At 57.2% G+C, this 24,113-nt stretch overlaps 3 protein-coding genes across 17 annotated transcripts; 2 read left to right on the top strand and 1 right to left on the bottom strand.

The window, feature by feature from the left end:
* Positions 1–1,949: 1,949 nt before the first annotated feature.
* On the top strand, positions 1,950–6,050 carry LOC105482950 (vitamin K epoxide reductase complex subunit 1). Of its 2 annotated transcripts, XM_011743447.3 has the most exons (3): positions 1,960–2,363; positions 3,488–3,597; positions 5,561–6,050. In XM_011743447.3, the coding sequence occupies exons 1-3, from the start codon at positions 2,191–2,193 to the stop codon at positions 5,767–5,769; spliced, it is 492 nt and encodes a 163-aa protein (XP_011741749.2). In that variant the 5' UTR covers positions 1,960–2,190; the 3' UTR covers positions 5,770–6,050. The 2 variants fall into 2 exon arrangements, with proteins under 2 accessions (XP_011741750.1, XP_011741749.2); XM_011743448.3 differs by lacking the exon at positions 3,488–3,597 and having other exon boundaries at positions 1,950–2,363.
* On the top strand, positions 6,006–13,993 carry LOC105482952 (serine protease 53). Of its 10 annotated transcripts, XM_011743455.2 has the most exons (12): positions 6,159–8,452; positions 9,367–9,387; positions 9,494–9,656; positions 10,430–10,511; positions 10,629–10,695; positions 10,837–10,991; positions 11,145–11,364; positions 12,389–12,539; positions 12,625–12,869; positions 12,946–13,091; positions 13,310–13,592; positions 13,841–13,993. In XM_011743455.2, exons 1-11 carry the CDS (start codon positions 8,395–8,397, stop codon positions 13,586–13,588), a joined length of 1,587 nt encoding a protein of 528 aa, XP_011741757.1. In that variant the 5' UTR covers positions 6,159–8,394; the 3' UTR covers positions 13,589–13,592; positions 13,841–13,993. The 10 variants fall into 10 exon arrangements, 9 of the variants coding, with proteins under 9 accessions (XP_070940543.1, XP_024648916.1, XP_011741757.1 ...); XM_024793148.2 differs by adding an exon at positions 6,041–6,129 and having other exon boundaries at positions 7,677–8,452; positions 10,430–10,991; XM_011743452.2 differs by having other exon boundaries at positions 10,629–10,991.
* A 142-nt stretch (positions 13,994–14,135) lies between these two features.
* On the bottom strand, positions 14,136–23,808 carry LOC105482953 (zinc finger protein 646). 5 transcript variants are annotated; one of them, XM_011743458.2, is made up of 3 exons: positions 23,526–23,808; positions 16,265–21,723; positions 14,136–14,700 (listed from the first exon to the last, which is right to left on the bottom strand). In XM_011743458.2, the coding sequence occupies exons 2-3, from the start codon at positions 21,642–21,644 to the stop codon at positions 14,579–14,581; spliced, it is 5,502 nt and encodes a 1,833-aa protein (XP_011741760.2). In that variant the 5' UTR covers positions 21,645–21,723; positions 23,526–23,808; the 3' UTR covers positions 14,136–14,578. The 5 variants fall into 5 exon arrangements, with proteins under 5 accessions (XP_011741760.2, XP_011741762.2, XP_011741763.2 ...); XM_011743460.2 differs by having other exon boundaries at positions 23,567–23,808; XM_011743461.2 differs by having other exon boundaries at positions 23,656–23,808.
* Between the last annotated feature and the right edge of the window lie 305 nt (positions 23,809–24,113).

The following is a 24,113-nucleotide window of genomic DNA, read 5'->3' as shown; positions in this document are numbered from 1 at the left end:
GGCGGATCACCTGAGGTCAGGAGTTCGAGACCAGCCTGGCCAATATAGCGAAACCCCGTCTCTACTAAAACTTAAAAAAATTAGCCAGGTGTGGTGGCGGGTGCCTGTAATCCCAGCTACTCGGGAGGTTAAGGCAGGCGAATCGCTTGAACTTGGGAGGTGGAGGTTGCAGTGAGCAGAGATCATGCCATTGCACTCCAGTTGGGCAACAAGAGTGAAACTCCGCCTCAAAAACAAAAGAAATTAAATAAATCAAATCAAATCAGGAGATTGGTCAGCTTAATTCCATCTGCAACCTTAATTTCCTTTTTGCCATTTAACCTATCATATACACAAGTTCCAGGGATTCATGCAGGGACATCTTTGGAGACCATTATTCTGTCTACCACACTCTCTAGAAGAGAGTAGATGTGAGAAAGAGCATCTGGAGAGGGAGGAGCCAGCAGGAGAGGGAAATATCACAGAGGCCAGAGGAAGAGAGAGTTCCCAGGAAGGTGTGTGCAACAGTAAGGGATCCCTCTGGGAAGTCAAGCAAGAGAAGACCTGAAAAACAACCATTGCCCGGGCATGGTGGCTCACGTCTGTAATCCTAGCATTTTGGGAGACCAAGGTGGGTGGATCACTTGAGGTCAGGAGTTTGAGATGAGCCTGGCCAACATGGTGAAACCCCGTCTCTACTAAAAATACAAAAATTAGCTGGACGTGGTGGCAGGCACCTGTAGTCCAAACTACTCGAGGGGCTGAGGCAGGAGAAAAACTTGAACCCTGGAGGCGGAGGTTGCAGTGAGCCGAGATGGCACCTCTGCACTCCAGCCTGGGTGACAAAGTGAGACTCCGTCTCAAAATAAGTAAATTAATAAATCAATAACCACTGGGTCAAGCGTCTTGGTGACACCAGCCACTAGGTGTCAGGGCAGTGCTGGAGGCAGCAGCTAGTTTATGGCGTGGGCAGTGAGGAAGAAGTGAGGAAGTAGAGACTGGGAGTGTAGAATCTTTCCAAAAACTTGCCTGTTAATGCAGGGAAGGGAGGCTGCTGAAGGACCTCTTAGTGAAGGGAGATGTGTTGCTGTTTCTGAGATGGGAAAGAGAAACAAGTTGAAATGTAGATGGGGAGGACGGAGAGGTTGAAGGTGTAGGAGAGATGGGTCACCATCAGATGGGATGTCTGTGAAGGAAAGACCTCAGCAGGCCCACAGCTTGGAAAGGAGAGACTGACTGTTGAGTTGATCCAAGCTCAGGTGTTGTCAGGCAGGTGCCATGATAGTAGAGAAGTTAGGATACTGTCAAGGGTGTGTGTGGCCAAAGGAGTGGTTCTGTGAATGTAAGGGAGAGACCCACCAGCAAGAAGCGCTGGTGAGGCAGGACCTGGGAGGATGCGAGGCTGCAGCCCGAATGGTGCCTGAAATAGTTTCAGGGGAAATGCTTGGTTCCGAATCGGATCGCGGTATTCGCTGGATCCCCTGATCCTCTGGTCTCTAGGTCCTGGATGCTCCAGTTCTTACAACAGGACTTGGCATAGGGTAGGCCCAAATGCTGTTAGCCACATTAACGCAATTTTTTTTTTTTTTTTTTTTTTTTTTTTTTTTTTGAGACAGTCTCACTCTGTCGGCCAGGCTGGAGTGCAGTGGCACGATCTCGGCTCATTGCAACTTCCGTCTCCCCAGCTCAAGCAATTCTCCTGCCTCAGCCCCCAGAGTAGCTGGGATTACAGGCGTGTGCCACCATGCCCGGCTAATTTTTGTATTTTTAGTAGAGACGGGGTTTCACCATGTTGGCGAGGCTGGTCTCGAACTCCTGATCTCAGGTAATCCGCCAGCCTCGGCCTCCCAAAGTGCTGGGATTACAGGCGTGAGTCACCGCCCCCGGCCAAAACAGTTTTTAAATCTCTGGAGACGTCATTTCCCTTGACGCCTTGCAGCCGCCCCGACTACAACTCCCATCATGCCTGGCAGCCGCTGGGGCCGCGATTCCCCACGTCTCTTACCCGCTTCACCAGTCTGGGCGTTCTTAGCGGTTTTCCTAACTCTCTCGCCTGACTAGCTCCCGGGAACAGCCTTTTGGATCGCGGAGTGCGAACCCGGCCGGCCAATCGCCAAGTCAGAGGGGCAGGAGGGGCGTGGCCATTCCCCGCCCCGCCCCTGCTCCGTGGCTGGTTTTCTCTGCTGGTGCCTCGGACGGAACCTGGAGATAATGGGCAGCACCTGGGGGAACCCTGGCTGGGTGCGGCTCGCTCTTTGCTTGGCCGGCCTAGTGCTTTCGCTCTACGCGCTGCACGTGAAGGCGGCGCGCGCCCGGGACAGGGATTACCGCGCGCTCTGCGACGTGGGCACCGCCATCAGCTGTTCCCGCGTCTTCTCCTCCAGGTGTGCACGGGAGTGGGAGGCGTGGGGCCTCGGAGCGGGGCGGCCAGATTGCCAGATGATTATTCTGGAGTGTGGGATCGGTGTGCCCAGGGAACGGACAAGGGGCTGGACTGCTCGCGGGGTCGTTGCACGGGGGCTGAGCTACCCAGAGATACTGGTGTTCGAAATAAGAGTGCGAGGCAAGGGACCAGACAGTGCTGGGGACTGGGATTATTCCGGGGACTCGCATGTGAGTTGGATGCCAAGGAATAACGGTGACCGGGAAAGGCGGGGAGGCAGGATGGCGGCAGAGATTGACGATGGTCTCAAGGACGGCGCGCAGGTGAAGGGGGGTTGGCGATGGCTGCGCCCGGGAACAAGGTGGCCCGGTCTGACTGTGCGTGATGGCCAGGCGTTAGCATAATGACGGAATACCGAGGAGGCGAGTGCGTGGCCAGGGAGCTGGAGATTCTGGGGTCCAGGGCAAAGATAATCTGCCGCCGACTCCCAGTCTCTGATGCAAAACCGAGTGAACCGTTATACCAGCCTTGCCATTTTAAGAATTACTTAAGGGTCGGGCGCGGTGGCTCACTCCTGTAATCCCAGCACTTTGGGAGGCCGAGGCGGCTGGATCACTTGAAGTCAGTTTACCAGCCTGGCCAACATGGTGAAAGCCTGTCTCTACCAAAAATAGAAAAATTATCCCGGCGCTATTGCAGGCTCCTGTAATCCCGGCTACTTGGGGGCCTAAGGCAGGAGAATCGCTTGAACCCGAGAGGCGGAGGTTTCAGTGAGCCAAGATCGCGCCACTGCACCCTCACCAGCATGGGCCACAGAGTGAGACTCTGTCTCAAAAAAAAAAAAAAAAAGAATTACTTAAGGTCTAGATGAAAAGCAGGGCCTACCAAGTAGCCACGTCAGGCCTGGTCTGGGGAGAGGGGAGGATAGGGTCAGTGACATGGAATCCTGACGTGGCCAAAAGTGTCTGCTGACTGGAGGTCATCGACCCTTGGTCTAGGATAGGAGGTGGGGAACAGAGGATAACCCAGGTGGCTTCTTGGAAATCACCTTTCCAGGGTAGGGTCCAAGGCACTAGGTTGACATTCCTAACCTGGTTCCGCCCCCCCACACCACCCCTCTGCCAGGTGGGGCAGGGGCTTCGGGCTGGTGGAGCATGTGCTGGGACCGGACAGCATCCTCAATCAATCCAACAGCATATTTGGTTGCATCTTCTACACACTACAGCTATTGTTAGGTGAGTGGCTCTGCCCCCTCCCTGCAGGCCCCGGCCCTCATCCCCCTTGGTCAGCTCAGCCCCACTCCATGCAATCTTGGTGATCCACAGCTGATAGCCAGCTAGCTGCTCATCACGGAGCATCCTGCAGGTGGAGAGGTGGGGAGGTAACTAACAGGAGTCTTTTAATTGGTTTAAGTACTGTTAGAGGCTAAAGGGCCCTTAAAGACATCCTAGGTCCCCAGGTTTTTTGTTTGTTGTTGTTTTGAGACAGGGTCTGGCTCTGTTGCCCAAACTGAGGTCTAGGATGCCCTTAGCGTGCACTGGTGCGATCTCAGCTCATAGCAACCTCTGCCTCCCTGCCCAAGTGATCCTCCCACCTTAGCCTCCCGAGTAGCTGGAATCACAGGCGTGCACCACTATACCCAGCTAATTTTTGTGTTTTTTTTGGTAGAGACAGTGTCTTGCCATGTTGCCCAGGCTGGTCTCAAGCAATCTGTCTGCCTCAGCCTCCCAAGGTGCTGGGGGGATTACAGGCATGAGCTACCATGCCCCACCAGCACCCCAGTTTTGTGGAAAAGATGCCGAAATTCCTTTTTAAGGAGAAGCTGAACATGAGCTATCTTTTATCTCATTTAGTGCTCCGCAGGAAAATTTGTATCTGGTCCCAGGAATTATTGAACAGATAGGGGAACCAAGGGAGTGGGAGACGATGGCGCCCCAGGCCTTGCTGATGCCATACCCTGGAGATGAGACTACCTATTACCACCCTTCCCAACAGGCCCCCACACTCCCTTTGAGTCACCCTTCCCAGCTCCAGAGAAGGCATCACCGAGGGAGGCCCAGCACCACGGTCCCTGGCTGACACATGGTTCAGACTTGGCCGATTTATTTAGGAAATTTTATTGCTCAGAACTTTCCCTCCCTGGGCAATGGCAAGTTCCTTGGAGGGAACCTGTCAAAGCCTTTTTTTTTTTTTTTTTTTTTAAGAAATCATCTTGCTCTGTTGCCCAGGCTGAAGTGCAGTGGCACAATCATAGCTCACTGTAATCTGGAACTCCTGGCTCAAGTGATCCTCCTGAGTAGCTGGGACTAGAGTTACATGCCACTGCACCCAGTTAATTTTTATTTTATTTTTTATTTTTTGAGACATAGTCTTGCTCTGTCACCAGGCTGGAGGGCAGTCGCGTGATCTTGGCTCACTGCAACCTCTGCCACCCCGGTTCAAACAATTCTGTGTCAGCCTCCCGAGTAGCTGGGACTACGGGCGCGTGCCACCACGCCCAGCTCATTTTTGTATTTTTAGTAGAGAGGGTTTCACCCTGTTGGCCAGGATGGTCTCAGTCTCTTGACCTGGTGATCCGTCCACCTCGGCCTCCCAAAGTGCTAGTATTACAGGCATGAGCCAACCTCACTGGGCCTTTTTTTTTTTTTTTTTTGAAACGAAGTCTCACTTTTGTTGCCCAAGCTGGAGTGCAGTGGTGTGATCTCAGCTCACTGCAACCTCTGCCTCCTAGGTTCAAGCTATTCTCCTGCCTTAGCCTCCCCAGCAGTTGGGATTACAGGTGCCCATCACCATGCCTGGCTAATTTTTGTATTTTTAGTAGAGATGGGGTTTTGCCATGTTGGCCAGGCTGCTCTCGAACTCCTGACCTCAGGTGATCCACCACCCTCGGCCTCCCAAAGTGCTGGGATTACAGGCATGAGCCACTGCGCCCAGCCGAATTTCTAAATTTTTGATACAGATTGGGTCTTTCTATGTTGCCCAAGCTGGTTTTGAACTCCTAGCCTAAAGCAGTCTTCCCACCTCGGCCTCCCAGAGTGTTGGGATTACAGGTGTAAGCCATCACACCTGCCCTGGAGCCTCTTGTTTTAGAGACACTTCCCAGCAGCTCCTGGCATCTAGGTGGTGTGGTGACATCATGGAGCGTTCAGGAGGTGGCCAGTCCCTGAAGCCCACACCGGACCCTCTTCTGCCTTGCAGGTTGCCTGCGTACGCGCTGGGCCTCTGTCCTGCTGCTGCTGAGCTCCCTGGTGTCTCTCGCTGGTTCTGTCTACCTGGCCTGGATCCTGTTCTTCGTGCTCTATGATTTCTGCATTGTTTGCATCACCACCTATGCCATCAATGTGGGCCTGATGTGGCTCAGTTTCCGGAAGGTCCAAGAACCCCAGGGCAAGGCTAAGAGGCACTGAGCCCTCACCCCAAGCCAGGCTGGCCTCGTCTGCTTTGCTTTGGCATGTGAGCCTTGCCCAAGGGGGCATATCTGGGTCCCTAGAAGGCCCTAGATGGGGGGCCTTCTAGAGTCCCCCCTCCTCCTGCCATACCTGCACACGATAATGGACCAAATGTGCCACACACTTGCTCTTTTTTCCACCCAGTGCCTCTGACTCTGTCCCCAAGGGCTGGTCTCCAAAGCTCTTGCCATTGCCCAGGGAGGGAAGGTTCTGAGCAATAAAGTTTCTTAGATCAATCAGCCAAGTCTGAACCATGTGTCTGCCACGGACTGTGGTGCTGGGCCTCCCTCAGTGTTGCCTTCTCTGGAGCTGGGAAGGGTGAGTCAGAGGGAGAATGGAGGGCCTGCTGGGAAGGGTGGTTATGCGTAGTCTCATCTCCAGCATGTGGAGTCAGCAAGGCCTGGCGCGCCATCGGCCCCCACCCCCAGGAAACAGGCTGGCAGCTCGCTCCTGCTGCCCACAGGAGCCAGGCCTCCTCTCCTGGGAAGGCTGAGCACACACCTGCAAGGGCAGGCTGCCCTTCTGGTTCTGTAAATGCTTGCTGGGAAGTTTTTCCTTGAGTTTAACTTTAACCCCTCCAGTTGCCTTATTGACCATCCCAAGCCGGTATTGGTAGCCCTGGAGGCCCAGGGCCAGGTTCTGAAGGTTTTTGTTTTGCCTATTATGCCCTGACCGCTTACCTACATGCCAAGCACTGTTTAAGAACTTGTGTTGGCTGGGTGCGGTGGCTCACACCTGTAATCCCTGCACTTTGGGAGGCCGAGGCAGGAGGATCACTTGAGGTCGGGAGTTCCAGACCAGCCTGAGCAAAATAGTGAGACCCCTGCCTCTACAAAAAAAAAAAAAAAAAAAAAAGCCAGGGTTGGTGGTATGCACCTGTAGTCCCAACTAATCGGGAAGCTGGTAGGAAGATCGTTTGAGCCCAGAAGGTTGAGGCTGCGGTGAGCCATGATCACTGCACTCCAGCCTGAGCAACAGAGCAAGACCGTCTCAAAAAAAAAACAAAAAACCGGCCGGGCGCGGTGGCTCAAGCCTGTAATCCCAGCACTTTGGGAGGCCGAGATGGGCGGATCACAAGGTCAGGAGATCGAGACCATCGTGCCTAACACGGTGAAACCCCGTCTCTACTAAAAATACAAAAAAAAAAAAAAAAACTAGCCGGGCTCGGTGGCGGGCGCCTGTAGTCCCAGCTACTCGGGAGGCTGAGGCAGGAGAATGGCGTAAACCCGGGAGGCGGAGCTTGCAGTGAGCTGAAATCCGGCCACTGCACTCCAGCCTGGGCGACAGAGCGAGACTCCGTCTCAAAAAAAAAAAAAAAACAAACCAGCAACTTGGTTAACATGTTAAACTCATTTAATCTTTACAGTGATGTATAAGGTGCATACTGTTATTACCCCTATCTTGATGATAGGGACAGAGAGGCTAAGTAGTATGCCTGAGATCACACAGCTACTGCAGGACGCTCTCAGGATTTGCATCCACCTGGTCCATCTGGCTCCAGCATCTATATGCTTTTTTTTGTTGGTTTGTTTTGAGACAGAGTTTTGCTCTTGTTGCCCAGGCTGGAGTGCAGTGGCACAATTTCAGCTCACCACAACCTCCGCCTCCCGGGTTCAAGCGATTCTCCTGCCTCAGCCTCCTGAGTAGCTGGGATTACAGGCACCCACCACCATGCCGGGCTAATTTTGTATTTTTGGTAGAGACAGGGTTTCTCCATGTTGGTCAGGCTGGTCTCGAACTCACCACCTCAGGTGATCCGCCTGCCTTGGCCTCCCAAAGTGCTGGGATTACAGGCGTGAGCCACCGTGCCTGGCCAGCATCTATATACTAAACCCTACCCGCAACTGCCTCTGTCTTGGGGTCAGGGTTCTTGAACGGTCTGGGCCAGCCTGAGTTAGGAGTGGGAAGAGGAAGAGGAGGCACGCGCCCAAGTGTTCTTCCCGCCTGACGGAGTCCTCCAGCGCCTGTGAGGAAGGTGGGCACTGCTGTCACCCTGTTTCCCGGGAAGCCAGCAGGCCCAGGGAGATACTGGGATTTGCCAAAGGCTCACAGCGAGCAAGCAGCAGTGGGTGCTGGCCCCTCGACACCCAGCCTGGCACACACTGTCTCTGAGTAGACCTGGGAGAGGGCATGTGAAACCCACCTGGCCATGGCTGGAAGAGAAGTGGGGGAGTGGAAATGAAAAGTAGAGACCGGGAGGAGCTGCCTACGTGCCCCTCCACAGTTCCAGGATGGTGCTTTCATGCTGGGAGTGAGCTTGCCCTGTGCCAGGCTGTCATCGAGTCGTTTTCCATTCAACAACTGTTTCTCAGACAAGGTGCAGGCAGGTTAGCTCTCCCAGGCCACCCAAGTAGTAAGGAAATAGATTTAAACCCTGACAGTTTGGCTCTGCAGCTGAGGCCCAGAGAGGGGTAGTGACAAGCCCAGGGTCACACAGCCACAGTCCCAGAGCTAGGAACTGCTGGCTAGGGCAAGCAGAGAGCTGACTCCTAGCCAACTGGGGGTGGAGCAGAGGTGGAGCCAGGGAGACCCAGGTGGCCTCTCTGAGAGCGGAGCACAGGCGGCAGAGTGGCCCGGGGCAGCATGAAGTGGAGCTGGGGCCCAGTGCTGCTCTTCGCGGGTGCCACGGTCCTCATGGAGGGTAAGCCGCCGTGCGTGGGGGTATGGGGGTGGCCTGGTGGGGGCTCAGGGGCCATCTCTGCCCCAGCAGTCCCTGCTCCTTGGTGGGGGGACTGCCTGTGGGCGACAGTCCGCTAGTGGGGATGTAACTCCGTGGGACTCTGTGGGGCGGTATATGTGGCCACCTGCGTCAACATGGATGAGATTTTCTCGGGCCAGCTGCAGTTTGCGTTGGCGGGGCCTGTGGTCTTTGTGTGTGTGGTGCTGCCTGTGTGTGTCCTACACCCACCTCCCCCTCGACTTCCACAATAACCTCAGGCAAACTCGGGGCTCCTCTGGCCTCAGTTTCCCTTTCTTTTCATCCATCCTCTGGGCAGCCTGGCTCAGCTGTCTCATGGGGGTGCCTGTGTGCCTGTGAGGGGTGTCGGGCAGGGGCCCTCTCTCTGGAGAGCTCTCAGGCAGTTTCTGGGAAGGTGGGGAAGACTGAGTCTCTAGACCAGGGTGAGGTAAGTCTCCATTTCTTGGGGCCCTCCCCCCTTGGAAATGACGCAGGCCTCTAATCCTTCTTTTAGGCCTCTGCTGCTGAGAGGACAATTAAGCTAATGCTCTCCACACACAGAGGCCGCCTCCCTGACTCAGTGGCGGGGGCAGGAGTTGGGGGTTCTGAAGCCTGGAGGAGGGTTGGCCTACTCCCAAGCTGAACCTCCAGCCCCGGAGTGCTGAGCACAGCTGAAGGAGAATTAATCACTGAGTGTGAATGCTGAATAGGTTCCAATAAAAGCTGTCTCGACCTCATATAAATATTTTCATTCTGGGAGGGGCTGGTGAGGTAATCAGAGTCACAAGCAAGGACCCTGGGCCCGCCCCCCAGCCCATCCCCTCTCCTCCCCAAAGCTAGGCAGGCCTGGAGTCTCACCTGTGTCTCTCTCTTCCCAGGTCTTCAAGCCGCTCAGCGTGGTAAGGTCTGGGGATGCGGGGCCTGGGCCTTACTTGGGTCTGGCTTGGGACTGGGGTGAGGTCAGGACAGGGATCTGCTGTCATTGTGACCCAACCCTCTCCACAGCCTGTGGACAGCGTGGCCCCGGTCCCCCCAAGCCTCAGGAGGGCAACACAGTCCCCGGCGAGTGGCCCTGGCAGGCCAGTGTGAGGAGGCAGGGAGCCCACATCTGCAGCGGCTCCCTGGTGGCGGACACCTGGGTCCTCACCGCTGCCCACTGCTTTGAAAAGTAAGTCATGGCTGGGGTCAGGCAGGGTCTCTGGCTCTGGAGGATGGATGATTTGTCTCAAGCCCCACAAGGCTAGTCCCTACCTCTAGAGTAATAATAAAGTACCACTTTCTGAGAATCTGCCATGTACTGGGTACATATTGTCAAGTGAATTGTAACAACCACCTTTCAACCTTAGGACTAGAGAACTGGCACAGGCATCCACACTGCCGAGCCTAATTAGGGGGCTCTTTCACCCCCTGGGATGGGAACAGCCCCATTAGGGCTGAGAGGCGCAGGCACTTTGGAACTCTACAGGTTTGGAGTATAGGTAGAAGATTTACAAATGAGAAAACAGGTTGCAAGGGAATGACCTTGCTTAAAGTCACAGACGGAGGCCGGGCACAGTAGCTCACGCCTATAATCCCAGCACTTTGGGAGGCCAAGGAGGGAGGATCGCTTGAGCCCAAGAGTTCAAGACTAGCCTGGGCAACATAGCAAGACCATGTCTCTACAAAAAATATAAAACTAGCCAGGCATGGTGGTGCACACCTGTAGTCCCAGCTACTCACGAGGCTGAGGTGGGAGGATCACTTGAGCCTGGAAGGTCAAGGCTTGCAGTGAGTCGTGGTCATGCCACTGCACTGCAGCCTGGGCAACAGGACAAGACCCTACCTCAAAAAGAAAAAGCCGTGGAGTGCTCTCTGCTATCTTCCACCTACCTGTGGGATCTCCCATGGTGTCACTGTCTCCCCTTGTACTCAGCAGCCTGGACCTTGTCCTTCCCCTTCCAGGGCAGCAGAGATAGAACTGAACTCCTGGTCAGTGGTCCTGGGTTCTCTGCAGCGTGAGGGACTCAGCCCTGGGGCCGAAGAGGTGGGGGTGGCTGCCCTGCAGTTGCCCAGGGCCTATAACCACTATAGCCAGGGCTCAGACCTGGCCCTGCTGCGGCTCACCCACCCTGTGACCCACACACCCCTCTGCCTGCCCCAGCCTGCCCATCGCTTCCCCTTTGGAGCCTCCTGCTGGGCCACTGGCTGGGATCAGGACACCGGTGATGGTAAGTGCTGGCCCAGACTGAAGCTCGGAGAGGCACTCTGCTTGCCCAACGTCACCGTCTCAGCTCCCAACTGTCCTGGCTTCCAGTCTCCCTTGCTTCTCAGATCCCAGACTCCAGCCCCAGCCCCGTCTCTTTCATTAGCTCCTGGGACCCTACGGAATCTGCACCTGCGTCTCATCAGTCGCCCCACATGTAACTGCATCTACAACCAGCTGCACCAGCGACACCTGTCCAACCCGGCCCGGCCTGGGATGCTATGTGGGGGCCCCCAGCCTGGGGTGCAGGGGCCCTGTCAGGTCTGATGGGGAGGAGAGAAGGAGCAGAAGGGGAGAGGCCTAGCCCTGGGCTGGGGGTTGGACTCACAGGACTGGGGGAAAGGGCTGCAATCAGAGGGTATCTGCCAGAGCTGGGCTCAGGCATCTGTCCTTGACTTTGTTGCCTGGCTCCAGGGAGATTCTGGGGGCCCTGTGCTGTGCCTCGAGCCCAATGGACACTGGGTTCAGGCTGGCATCATCAGCTTTGCATCAAGCTGTGCCCAGGAGGACGCTCCTGTGCTGCTGACCAACACAGCTGCTCACAGTTCCTGGTTGCAGGCTCGAGTTCAGGGGGCGGCTTTCCTGGCCCAGAGCCCAGAGACCCCAGAGATGAGTGATGAGGACAGCTGTGTAGGTATGAGCGGGACATGCTGGCAGTGGGTAGAAGCCACTGTGAAGCAAACCTCAGTTAGGACTAGAGAACTGGCACAGGCATCCACACCGCCGAGCCTAATTAGGGGGCTCTTTCACCCCCTGGGATGGGAACAGCCCCATTAGGGCTGAGAGGCGCAGGCACTTTGGAACTCTACAGGTTTGGAGTTTAGGTGAGAAGAGGAATCTCTGAGACCTGACTTGGGTTTCTGGGGAAGTGGCAAGCTTCCAGCAGGGACCCAGCGAGCCTGCACAGGGTAGGGCTCCCAGTCAGAATTCCGGCATTAAGTGACTGGCATGCAAATTGAATGCAAAATAATTCCTGGGACGGATATTATGTCTTGATGGTAAGAGATGCACTAATGAGCCAGGAATATGGGAGGCAGGCCCAGCCTGGAGGGTGCAGACGGGTGGGGCGGGGGAATGACGAGTAGGGGCATTCCCACGAGGCTGGGACCGGGGTCCCATCAGACCGACAACGCTAAAAGCTCAGGCCCTAGCTTGTGAATCCCAAGTCTGCCACTTGCCTGTAGTTACAGAACGAGGAAGTCATTTAACCTCTCTGGAACTTTGGTTACCTTCAGTAATGAGGGGAACAAAATTCAATTTCAAGGCCGGGTGCGGTGGCTCAAGCCTGTAATCCCAGCACTTTGGGAGGCCGAGACGGGCGGATCACGAGGTCAGGAGATCGAGACCATCCTGGCTGACACGGTGAAACCCCGTCTCTACTTTAAAAATACAAAAAACTAGCCGGGCGAGGTGGCGGCGCCTGTAGTCCCAGCTACTCGGGAGGCTGAGGCAGGAGAATGGCGTGAACCCGGGAGGCGGAGCTTGCAGTGAGCTGAGATCCGGCCACTGCACTCCAGCCTGGGCGGCAGAGCGAGACTCCGTCTCAAAAAAAAAAAAAAAAAAAAAAAAAAAATTCAATTTCAAAAGATATTGTGAGAATTTGACGAGAAGCGGGAAACACTTAGCAAGAAGTCAGATGAGGCACTCATCTGTTTCAGCCTGTGGATCCTTGAGGACAGCAGGTCCCCAGGCAGGAGCACCCTCCCCGTGGCCCTGGGATGCCAGACTGATGCACCAGGGGCAGCTGGCCTGTGGCGGAGCCCTGGTGTCAGAGGAGGCCGTGCTGACTGCTGCCCACTGCTTCATTGGGTGAGTCTTGGATCCCTCTCCACTGTGCCCCCTGTCCCTGCCGGCAGCCCTGTCACCTGGTGCTGTCCACACTGCCTCTGCATAGGCGCCAGGCCCCAGAGGAATGGAGTGTAGGGCTGGGGACCAGACCAGAGGAGTGGGGCCTGAAGCAGCTCATCCTGCATGGGGCCTACACCCACCCCGAGGGGGGCTACGACGTGGCCCTCCTGCTGCTGGCCCAGCCTGTGACACTGGGCACCAGCCTGCGGCCCCTCTGCCTGCCCTATGCTGACCACCACCTGCCTGACGGGGAGCGCGGCTGGGTCCTGGGACAGGCCCGCCCAGGAGCAGGTAGGTGGGCATGGGGCCAGGGCCACTGTCCATCCAGCCTGCAGGCCGGAGCAGCCAGCTTTCCCTTGTTCCACAGGCATCAGCTCCCCCCAGACAGTGCCTGTGACCCTCCTGGGACCTAGGGCCTGCAGCCGGCTGCATAGAACTCCTGGGGGTGACGGCAGCACTATTCTGCCGGGGATGGTGTGTACCAGTGCTGTGGGTGAGCTGCTCAGCTGTGAGGTGAGCCCCAGGCCCCCACGCCTTACCTAATAGGCCCCTGGCATCCCCTCACCCAATAGGTCAAGAACGGACCTTCTAGGCTTGGCCTCTGGACCGACCTCCCACCTGAAACTAGGCCTTTTTGCCAGTTAGCTCCCAAACAGCCAGAGCCTCCATAGCCCACTCTGCCATCCTGCACAGCTGCCTGTAAAGTCACCCAGTGTCACCTGACCCAACAGGGCCTGTCTGGGGCACCACTGGTGCATGAGGTGAGGGGCACGTGGTTCCTGGCCGGGCTGCACAGCTTCGGAGATGCTTGCCAAGGCCCCGCCAGGCCGGCGGTCTTCACCGCGCTCCCTGCCTACGAGGACTGGGTCAGCAGTTTGGACTGGCAAGTCTACTTCGCCGAGGAGCCAGAGCCCGAGGCCGAGCCTGGAAGCTGCCTGGCCAACATGAGTATGTGGCCCTGGGACCTCCTGCCAAACCCTGCCTCTCCAGGACCCTTCTCTCTCCAGTGAGGGGGTGCGTCGTTCTAACCCACTCCAGCTGCCCTGGGTAGTGTGGAGCAATAGGCAGACCCATTTGATTCAGATTCTGGTTCTTTGTCATCGCGTCACTTGGAGCAGGCCGCTCAATCGCTTTGAGCCTCAGTATTCTCATCTGTCATGGCAGCCAAGACAGACCCTGTTCCTTTGAGGAATGGGAGAGAGGGAGGGAGGGACCAAAGCCATGAGGGTGAGGACAACTCCACACTCCTTCCTTCCTCACAGGCCAACCAGCCAGCTGCTGACAGGGGACCTGGCCGTTCTCAGGACACGAGAATGCAGACAGGCAAACAGCATTACTGCCCCTGCCCTCCCCACCTTGCCATGTGTGATTCCAGGCACCAGGGCAGGCCCAGAAGCCCAGCAGCTGTGGGAAGGAACCTGCCTGGGGCCACAGGTGCCCACTCCCCACCCTGCAGGACAGCGGTGTCTGTGGACACTCCCACACCCAGCTCTGCTCCCACACAGGCGTCCCAGCTTTCCTCCTCCTTTACCCTTTCAGATACAATCACGCCAGCCATGTGTTTTGAAAATTTCTTTTTTTGGGGGGCAGCAGTTTTCCTTTTTTTAAACTTAAATAAATTGTTACAAAATAGACTTTAGAAAATAAGTTACAAATTGTAGCAAAAGGCTCCCTTCCACAGGCAACTTTCCCACCTGTGGGGCTCTGCATCCAACTCTCCCTGGTGTTACAATCTGGCTGCTGAGGGTGGCACGGCATCTCGGCAGAGGCTGGCACTGGGAAGAGCATGGTGACGAGGCTGGCGAAGGAGGTCCTTCAAGGACAGGGACACGAGGAACACCCAACACCCTCCTTGGGAAAGAAGCCAGATCTGGGTCCTCTTCACAAGGGGAGAGGAGAAGATATGGGGATGCCTGAACTACTCCTGAGAAAACGTGGAGATCAAGCCCCTCCCTGCACGCGCTCCCTCCCCCAGATTCTGATCTTTGGAGACTTGAAGTTCAGAGGGAGAAGCTGAGGTCTGCAGGCCACTGGGGTGAAGGATCCAGGAGTGGGGTCGTGGGGGTGGGTGGAGGGGGCAATGACAAGTCCCCTCTGCCCGTCGCTGGTGCCACTGGGGCTCCTGGGGAGAGAGAGAGGAGGTCACCGACTGAGGGGCAGACCCCGCACAGCGTGTACCCCGTCCCAGCCCTGCAGGCCATTCCCCCGCCCCTGGCCCCAGAGGCCCAGATGAGAACAGGAATTCTAGGCCTCCTAATTATTTTCCCAGTCCTTGCAAACTGGCTCCTCGATCATATCCCTTGAGGTCATGAGAAATCTTCTATCCTTAAAGCCATTCCTTCAGCTCTCAGGTGACTCCCACCCGCCCTCTGCTCTGACAAGACCCATCAAGGGCCCACCATCTCAGGGCCACCCACCCTCGAGGGCCACTAGATGGAATGGGCCCACCTCTACTAGAGGAGGTGGAGAGGCCAGCCCAGGTCCTGCTGAGGGAACCGGCCGCCCCACTCCCCGGCAGCCACAGCCTCCAGCAGTGCTGGGTGGAGGCGATTGCCCACAGAGATGCCCTCTGATCAGGGATGTGACACGGGCTAATGACTGTTGTTGCTGCAACTGGGTCTGGACTTCAAGGAAACAATTATCTGTGACTCAGTCCTCCAGTTAAAGGTGTGCAGAGGGTGGCGGGGTGTGCAGGTGGAAAGAGTGGTTTGGCTGGATCCTAAAAAGGCCGTTGGCAGCAGAGGGAGAAGGGGCTGAATTAAGTTTAGAGAAGAGACGGGAGCAACACTGACAGGGAAGGACCAGAGGTCTAGTTCACAAGGAGAGGGGCAGCAGAGACAAGGCGCAGGGAAAGAGGGACAGGGAGTAGGGTGCCAACCAGTGACCCGGTTTCCATGGCCAAGTCAGCAGGCGAGCTGTGGAGTCCATGCCCCATCCCTTGTTCCCTGGCACCCGGCCTGCTCTAGGGAAGAATGGAACCTAGACCAAACCAATGGCGTCCTCTATTCCTCTGGAAGTCATTGCATTACTGGCTGACTCAGGAGCGTTTCCAGACACAGCAGCCAGGGGGTACTCAGCGACCTTCCCCCGAACAGAAAGACCATTCCACTCTGGCTGCAGTGTAATGGACGAGCCCAGGCAGCAGCCTCAGCCTGACCATGCCCCCACCTTGGCCACGCCCCCACATGCTGCCCAACCCACCCTGCTATTTGTTATACCTGACCTGGGGGTGCTCAGCTAGTTTTCTCACCCCATAGCCAAGCCCCCACCCACCTTTTTTTTTTGAGACAGAGTCTTGCTCTGTCGCCCAAGCTGGAGTGCAGTGGCGCGATCCTGGCTCACTGCAAGCTCTGCCTCCTGGGTTCACGCCATTCTCCTGCCCCAGCCTCCCGAGTAGCTGGGACTACAGGCGCCCGCCACTGCGCCCGGCTCATTTTTTTTTTGTATTTTTAGTAGAGACGGGGTTTCACCGTGGTCTCGATCTCCTGACCTTGTGATCCGCCCGCCTCGGCCTCCCAAAGTGCTGGGATTACAGGCGTGAGCCACCGCGCCCGGCCGCCCCCACCCACCTCTTAAAATCCCTGGGACTCTCTCCGCTCACTCCTTGCTCCCCCACCCACTTTGGGGCCAGGCTTCACCCTCTCCCGTGTGCCCACCTCCTCCTGGGACCCTTCATGCCCCCGTACCAGAGTTGGCCACTGTCCACTCCTCCTGGTGCTGCTGCTGGTGCTGCACAAAGCTGATTCGGCGGCGGAAGTGGCGGGGACAATGGGGACAGGTGAAAGGCCCCTCCCGGGGTGCGTGGACCCGCCCGTGACCCTCCAGCCGGGCAGCTGTTCGGAAGGCCTTGCCACAGATGCTGCAGCAGTGGCGCTTGGGGTCCGTGTGGATCCTGCTGTGGTTCTTAAGAGACAGCAGGTTAGGGAGAAGTTTGGGACAGAGGGAGCAGGGGTACAACCCTGTGGTGTGGGCCTTCTGGTGGTTCAGTAGGCTGCCGGCGTGGCGGTAGGAGCGCCCGCACTGGGCGCAGCGGAAGGGCCGCTCCTTGTCCTCAGCTGCCATGGACGTCACCACTTGTCCTCCCCTGGCTCTCTCCACACTCTCTCCTGGGCTTCCGGGGGTTTCTGATGGGGCCTCCCGGGCTTTCCCTTGACCAGGGAGAACCACCTCATCCTCCCCAGTTCTGGCTTTGGGATCTCTGGCCTCCTCCATCTGGGCTGGCACCTGGCTGTGGCCCAGGGCATGAGCCTGCAGGTGGCTGGCCAGTTCCTGGTGGGACTCAAAGGCCTTGCCACAGTCAGGACAGGTAAAGGTGTGGGCATCTACGTGGTTGTGGCTGTGGCTCTTTGTGGCCACAGGATTCAAGAACTCCTTGGAGCAAAGCAGGCAATAGTGTCGGTCTGTCTTGTGGGTGTTGTGGTTCAAGAGGCTGCCCGATTGGCAGTAAGTCTTGCCGCACTGGCTGCAAGAGGAGTGGCTCCCTGGCTGCAGCTGAGAGCTATTGTCTCTGTTGTCCCAGCTATCCATGTGACTCAGAGTAGGTCCATTGAGCTGGCAGTCACCAGCATGGCAAGGACTCCTGTGGACACTGTCCTCTGGCTCCTCTGACCTGGTCAGAAACTGAGGAACCCAGCCTCCACTGTGATTTCCCAGTCCCCCACCTACTGGCCACCCACCTGCCTTCCCTGCATCCCAGGACAGTGGCTCCGGGGCTTCTGAGCTTGCTGCCCTGATGGGGCTCTGACTGCGCTCCCCTGGTCTCTGGACTCCATCCTCCAGCTGGGGTACTGGCTCAGCACCACCCAATTGGGCCTCTAGTCCCTGGCTACCAGCCAGGTTCGCCTCACTGGCTGTGCCATCCAGGCCTCCCTGGCCATTGGCTGGCTCCCTTTCTGTCTCCTCCTCATGCTCCCGCAGGTGCCGTTCCAGAGATCCCCGGCCAGGGAAGCCGCGGCCACAGAGGGCGCAACGCACAGCTGAGCGCCTGGACCGTCCAGCCCGCCGCCGCCGATTCTCCGAGTGCAGCCTCTGGTGGTCCTTCAGGGCCATGCGGTTGGAGTAGGTCTTGGGGCAGGTGGGGCAGCTGTACTGGCCCGTCTCGTGGCTGCGCCGGTGGTTCAGGAGGCTGCCAGCATGGCGATAGGTCCGCCCGCACTGCCCACAGCGGAAGGGCCGATCTTCCCGAGTCGGCTTTCGGGTGCCCCCACCCCCACGTCGCTCCATGTGGACCCGCTGGTGGCTGGCCAGCTGTTTCCGCAGGCGGAAGGCCTTCCCACACTCACTGCAGCGGAAACGTCGGGGATCTGCATGGATGCGCCGGTGGTTCTTGAGGGACATGAGGTTTGAGAAGCCCTTGGAGCAGGCCTGACAGCCGAAGTGGCCGGTCTGGTGGCTCTGCCGGTGGTTGATGAGGCTGCCGGCATGCTTGTAGGATCGGCCACACACCTCACAGCTGAAGGGCCGCTCAGAGCTGGCTTCAGTCTGGCAGCCCTTCTCGGCAGTCTCCAGCCTGGGCTCTATCTCCTCCCCTTTCACAGTGGTCTCCTCCCACACCTCTTCTTTCACCCCGGCCACTTCCTCCAGGGGCTCCACTTTAAGTTTTTCCTGGAGCTTCTCGACTTCTGCCTGCCCCAGTCCCTCCTCTGCCATGTGCTGGGGCTTGCTGCTGCCTCCTTCTGGGGTGGGCCCAACCTGCAGCTCACTGCTACCTCCTGCCTCTGGGATGGGCCCAACCTGGGGCTCAGAGCCTTTGCAGCGAGGGTGGTTCCGCAGATGATTACGGTAGGCAGCCAGGTTGGGGTAGCAGCGGGAGCAGACAGGGCAGAGAAAGTCTCCAGTCTGGTGGATCTTTCGGTGGTTCACCAGGCTGCCCCCATGGCGATAGGTCTTGCCACACTGGTTGCAGCGGAAGGGGCGGGGCTGAGCCTCCAGCAAATTTTCCCCACCCTGCATGCAGAGGCCGTCTCCCAAGGGGGTGCCTGCTCCCTCTTGAGACTTGGCATCTCCACCCTCTCCAGAGACAGAAGTCACTATGTCCTCCGAGACACTGCCCACAACCATCTCCGTGGCATCACCTGCCACTCCCAAGGGGCTGGGAGCCTTGTCTGCAGCAGTCCCAGAACTTTGACTTTGGTGGTGGCGCTCCAGGCTCCCCAGGTCATCGTAGGTCTGCCCGCAGCAGCCACAGATGTGCCCATACCCTGCACTGTCCAGTGCTTCCACCTCCCGCTGCAGCTGATTCAGCAGCTCTGCTTCTGAGAGCTGCAGTGGCGGGCTGCGTGCAGGGGCTGCCTCTGCCGCTCCTTCCTCTTCCCCCTCCTCCTCTTCCCCCTCAGTCATGCCAGAGGAGCTGTGGGCCTGGCGCCGGTGAAGCCTGTAGCCAGCCCGCCCGGGGAAGATCATGCCGCAGAGGCAGCAGAGGAAAGGCTGTGCTGAGGTCACCTCCCCGGGCCTATGGTTCTGGAAGTGGCTGCGGAGGGCAGGCAGAGAGTCAAACTCCTTCGGGCAGAGGGAGCACTGATAGATGCCTGGTGGGTGGCAGGGCCTGTGGCTCAGCAGGCCAGTGGCATGGGGGAAAGAATGCCCACAGTCAGAGCATGTGTGAGTGGCCCCAGCCTGCCAGCCAGTGACAGTGTTGGCAGAGTGGGAAGAGGAGTTGGGTTGGCCAGTGGCTGGCTTCTGGTCTTCATCCACGCCAGTGAGGCCATCGCAGAAGCGAGTCCCACCACCTTCCTCACCTCCTGGGATGTCCAAATTGTCAAGTAAACTGGCATCCTTCCTTTCCAGTCCTTCCCCAGTGCCTCCACTCTCTTTATCACCCTGGAAATGGGTCTCATCCCTCTCAAGCCCACATTTGTCCCCTTCAGATTCAGCCTGCAAACAGCCCCCATCACTTTCCAGGTTGCCTTCCGCCCCATGAGGACTTTCCCCTGAAGGGTCTTGGGGAGAGTCCAGGCCTTCATTGTCTTCTAGCTCCCGGGTCCAGCTCCCTGCTGCCAGGAGTTTGGCTTCTCCCCCACCACTGGCACCACCAGCCCGCTTCCGATGCCGCCTGCTCCGCCGCCGACTGTGCCGGCGCAAGTGGTTCTTCATGGCAGCCATGGTGTGGAAGTGCTTGGCACAGGCCCCACAACTGAAGTCTCCTGTCTGGTGGGTCTGCCTGTGGTTGATAAGGCTGCCGGAGTGGCGATAGCTCTTTCCACAGTCTCGGCAGGCGAAGGCCCGAGGAGGTGACACTGTGGTCTCTGTCCTGCTATTTTCCTTTTCCCCTGCCCCATGAGTCAAGCCATGACGTTCAAGGCTCTCAGGGTCTTCAAAGAGCAGCCCACAGATGCTACAGGTATGTGCTGCTGTCCTGTCTGCTGCTGGCGTGATGTCTGTGGCCTCTTCTTCATGTTTGCACACGTGGTCCTGATCTGTGTGCGGGGCTGCCTCTGCCTCTACTGGGTCAGGCGGGAGTTCTACCTTGAGGTGGCTGGGGGCACCCTCGGCCCCGATGTCTGCACTTCGGCGAGCAGACTTGCAATGTACCCGCACGTGGTTGCGCAGGGCCATGAGATTGGGGTACTTGCGGGGACACAGTGAGCACTGGTACTCTCCAGTCCGATGGCTGTGGCGATGGTTCACCAGGCTCCCCCGGTGGCGGTAAGCACGACCACACTCACTGCACTTATAGGGCCGATGGTCCAGGGTGGTGGTGGGGTCCTCTTCCTCTTTGTGGGTGGTCTCAGTCAGCAGCAGGCGAGCTGGTGGCACTGATGGCTGCCCATTTTCCCCAACTCCTTGCCTGGGCCTGTGATGAGCCCGCACATGGTTTTTGAGAGCAGCCGCATTGAACAGCTGCTTAGAACAGAGCGAGCAGGGGTAGACACCTGTCTGGTGGCTCTTTCGATGGTTGATGAGGCTCCCGGCATGGCGGTAAGTACGGCCACAGTCCCCACAGCGGAAAGGCCGGTATTCCTCCAGGCCACTGTCCTCCAGCTCCCCAGAGGTGCTAAGCTCTGCACAGCCATTCAGCATCTGTGCACTGGGGAGCTGGTCCCGGCTGCTCTCGTCTGTGTGCCCATTGGTGGTGGGCATCCCTTTCTCCTCCCAGGGTGGCTCCTGCCTTTCACCCTCATGGGACTGCTGGTGTTCCAGCAGCTCCCGGGGGAGCCGGAAGGCACGGGGGCAGTGGGGACAGTGGTAAGGCCGATACTGGGCATGCAGTCGAGAGTGGTTCTTCAGAGCCATGAGGTTAGAGAACTCCTTGAAGCAGATGGCACAGGGGTAGATGCCCAGCGTGTGGCTCTGGCGGTGGTTAGTGAGGCTCCCGGCGTGCTTGTAGGTCTTGCCACACTGACTACATTTGTACCGCCGCTCCTCCTCGGCAGGAGGGGACTGGGTGGGCTCCTGGCCCGCTGTGAAGTTCACTACTGATTCAGCCAGATACTGTTCCAAGTTGCTAAGAAGGCTGCTGGCTGGGGTGGGGAGAGGAGGGGCTCTGGCAGAGTTGGTGGAGGGTCCCCAGCCGTCTGCAGCATCCTCAGAACCTGGTTGGCTTGCCAAGCCTTCTCTTTGTCTGGTGGGCAGATCTTCCCACGTACCCGAAGCTGCCCTGGAGTCCGGTACAGATTCACAGTCAGGTGTCTCTTCCGTATGTTTTGTCTGGTTTTCCCAGCCTTCACCAGAGCTAAGCCTTTGGCCCCAGGAGTCAGTGGACACCGTCTCACCCTGGAGGCGTGGAGTGGCTTCCTTGGGGCGTGGGGGCCTGTGCCTGCGGCGGCCCTCAGGAGCATGAGTCCTCATGTGGCTCTTGAGAGCCATGGGATTGGAGAAGTCCTTTCCACAGGTGGTACAGGGGAAAAGGCCAGTCTCGTGGGTCCGACGATGGTTGACCAGGCTCCCGGGGTGACGGTAGCCCCGCCCACACTGCTGACAACGGTAGGGCCGAGGGATGCTGTCAGCCTCCTCACTGTCCTTGTTGGAAGATGGATGGAGCAGTTCTCGGTGCCGAGACAGCTCTGGGAGGCTGGGAAAGTGGCGCTGACAGTCAGAACAGCTGAGTGAGGGGGGTGCGTCCTCCATGGGGCAATGTAGCAGAAACCTGGAGGTTCAGAAGGAGCAGACACGTGGCAGCACCTTCCTCTGGTGGAGGGGCCGAGGCCTAGGAAGAGGGGGCAGTGGTCAAAAGGAAGGCCTGAATTAACTTCGCCTCTTGGCTATACGAGCAACAAGTTCATCTGAGGTCACTGAGTTTCCCCAAGCATCTGTGCCCAGGGACCTGCTTTCTACTAGATCTAATCTGCAGGCACCATCATTTAAGGCCTCCCTGTGCACAAGCTCCCCAAATATAGGAGCTCCCCTAGGCTTAAGTCATTCCTACAGGTATAGCTAAGGAAATTAAAGTCGAGAGAGATGCAACCTACTTCTGATCACAGACCTGTTATCATGTTCTTCAGACCAGACTCAAAAGGCATTACTGTCCTTTAAGGACAGTAGGACTCTGCTCCCTACAATCCTGAAACAAAAATTTTCTGTGACATCTTAAAAGGACACCAGAACCTTTTCTAGGCCTTTCAATAAGAGAAGTCCAAACCTTCCTCCTTCATCTCTCAGCTAAACAGAGTAGCTGAGAAGCACTGAAAAAGCAGCTGTTTCCTCCAGCTAATAGCTGAGGACCTGAGAGGACAGGTTAGAGGCCTCCTTCAGGGAAAGGGCTGGCTTGTTCCCCTGCTTCCCTGAGTCCTTTCAGTGTCACAAGGTCTCTTTTCCTTGTGACAAGAGAGTTAAGAGAGTTAAGACTCTCTTAACTGGGCCAGGCATGGTGGCTCATGCCTGTAATCCCAGCACTTTGGGAGGGTGAGGCTGGCATATCACCTGAGTTCAGGAGTTCAAGACCAGCCTGGCCAACACGGTGAAACCCTGTCTCTACTAAAAATACAAAAGTTAGCCGGGCGTGGTGGCAGGTGCCTGTAATTCTAGCTACTCGGGAGGTTGAAGCTGAAGAACTGCTTGAACCTGTGAGGTGGAGGTTGCAGTGAGCTGAGATCCCACCACGGCACTCCAGCCTGGGTGACAGAGCGAGACGCCATCTCAAAAAACAAACAAACAAAAACCCCAAAAGACTCTCTTAGCGACTTCCTTTATCTACTTCCCTTGAACCCAAACTATCTTCCATCTTGTGAATAACATCAATATCAGATTGTAATGTCACTTCATCACCTACCTTTTCTCTCCCATGCCTCCTGATCTTACCTTCACCAGCCCTTCTCATTTTTTTCTTCTGCCTCCTCTCTTTTTTTTTTTTTTTTTTTGAGACCGAGTCTGGCTCTGTCGCCCAGGCTGGAGTGCAGTGGCCGGATCTCAGCTCACTGCAAGCTCCGTCTCCCGGGTTTACGCCATTCTCCTGCCTCAGCCTCCCGAGTAGCTGGTACTACAGGCGCCCGCCACCTCGACCGGCTAGTTTTTTGTATTTTTTTGAGTAGAGACGGGGTTTCACCGTGTTAGCCAGGATGGTCTCGATCTCCTGACCTCGTGATCCGCCCGTCTCGGCCTCCCAAAGTGCTGGGATTACAGGCTTGAGCCACCGCGCCCGGCCTGCCTCCTCTCTTAATACTGATGATGACAGCAACTCATGAAGAGTATTATATTACCATGTGCCGGGCACTGTGCTAACTATATTCATTGTGTCACTCAATCTTCAGAACACACGGCAATGCCTGTTATCCTAGTTCACGTAAGAGTAAACCCACTAACTGAGGCGGTCTTCATCCCAAAGCCCTTGCTCGCTCATGCCTCGTACATCCTCTCGTCCTTCTCCAACTCTTCTTCCCATGGGAGGGACCCCAATACAACTGTCTCCCATCGTAAACGCCTTCACTGAACCTGCCCCCGGAATTCTCACCTCACAAAGCCCCTTTGATCAAAAGTCCCCTCCCTTAGTCAACCACCAATGAGTCCTCTGACCTCACTCATCTCCTCTGCCAATTTCCTTTCAGGACGCCTACCTCGCACCGGCGGCCCCCTCTCCTTCCCGCCGCGGGCGCGTCAGTTGGGGACCGCGAACGGGAGCGCGCCTGCGCACTGGGACCCTTACCCTAACTGCAGCCGCGCGCCCCAAGGGGTGGCTGTCGGGGGGCTCTCGCGCTCCCACACACGCACACTCAGCCAGGGTTCCCAGGAGGTGGGAGGGGAGGGAAAGAGGGAAAGGAGAAGGGGGGGAAAGGAAGGAGGTAGAGAAAAGAGGGCGCAGCTGGCATGAGCCAGGAGTCTACCCCCAGCTCTGCGGACACTTCCTATTGTTACTAGGAAACAGGAAGTGTCCTTAGGTACAAAAGCTTCCCCGCGAAACTTCCGCTTTGGGAGCCCTGCCTGTCCCGCCTCCAAGCCTCCCGTTTTACGCAGACACACTTCCGGCGCTAGGTTCTGGCTCTGCACTACTGACTCCGCCCACGGAGGTCACAACGAGGCGTCTTTGAGCGCTACGCTAGCCACACTTCCGGCAAGAGCAGCTAGAATCGTTCCGGTGCATATTGAATAGGCGCAGAAGAGAGA

The sequence above is a fragment of the Macaca nemestrina genome, chromosome 18 (assembly GCF_043159975.1).
Source record: "Macaca nemestrina isolate mMacNem1 chromosome 18, mMacNem.hap1, whole genome shotgun sequence".
NCBI lineage: Eukaryota > Metazoa > Chordata > Mammalia > Primates > Cercopithecidae > Macaca > Macaca nemestrina.
The sequence above is the reverse complement of the archived record's forward strand: the minus strand, read 5'-3'. Positions and strand labels throughout refer to the sequence as shown.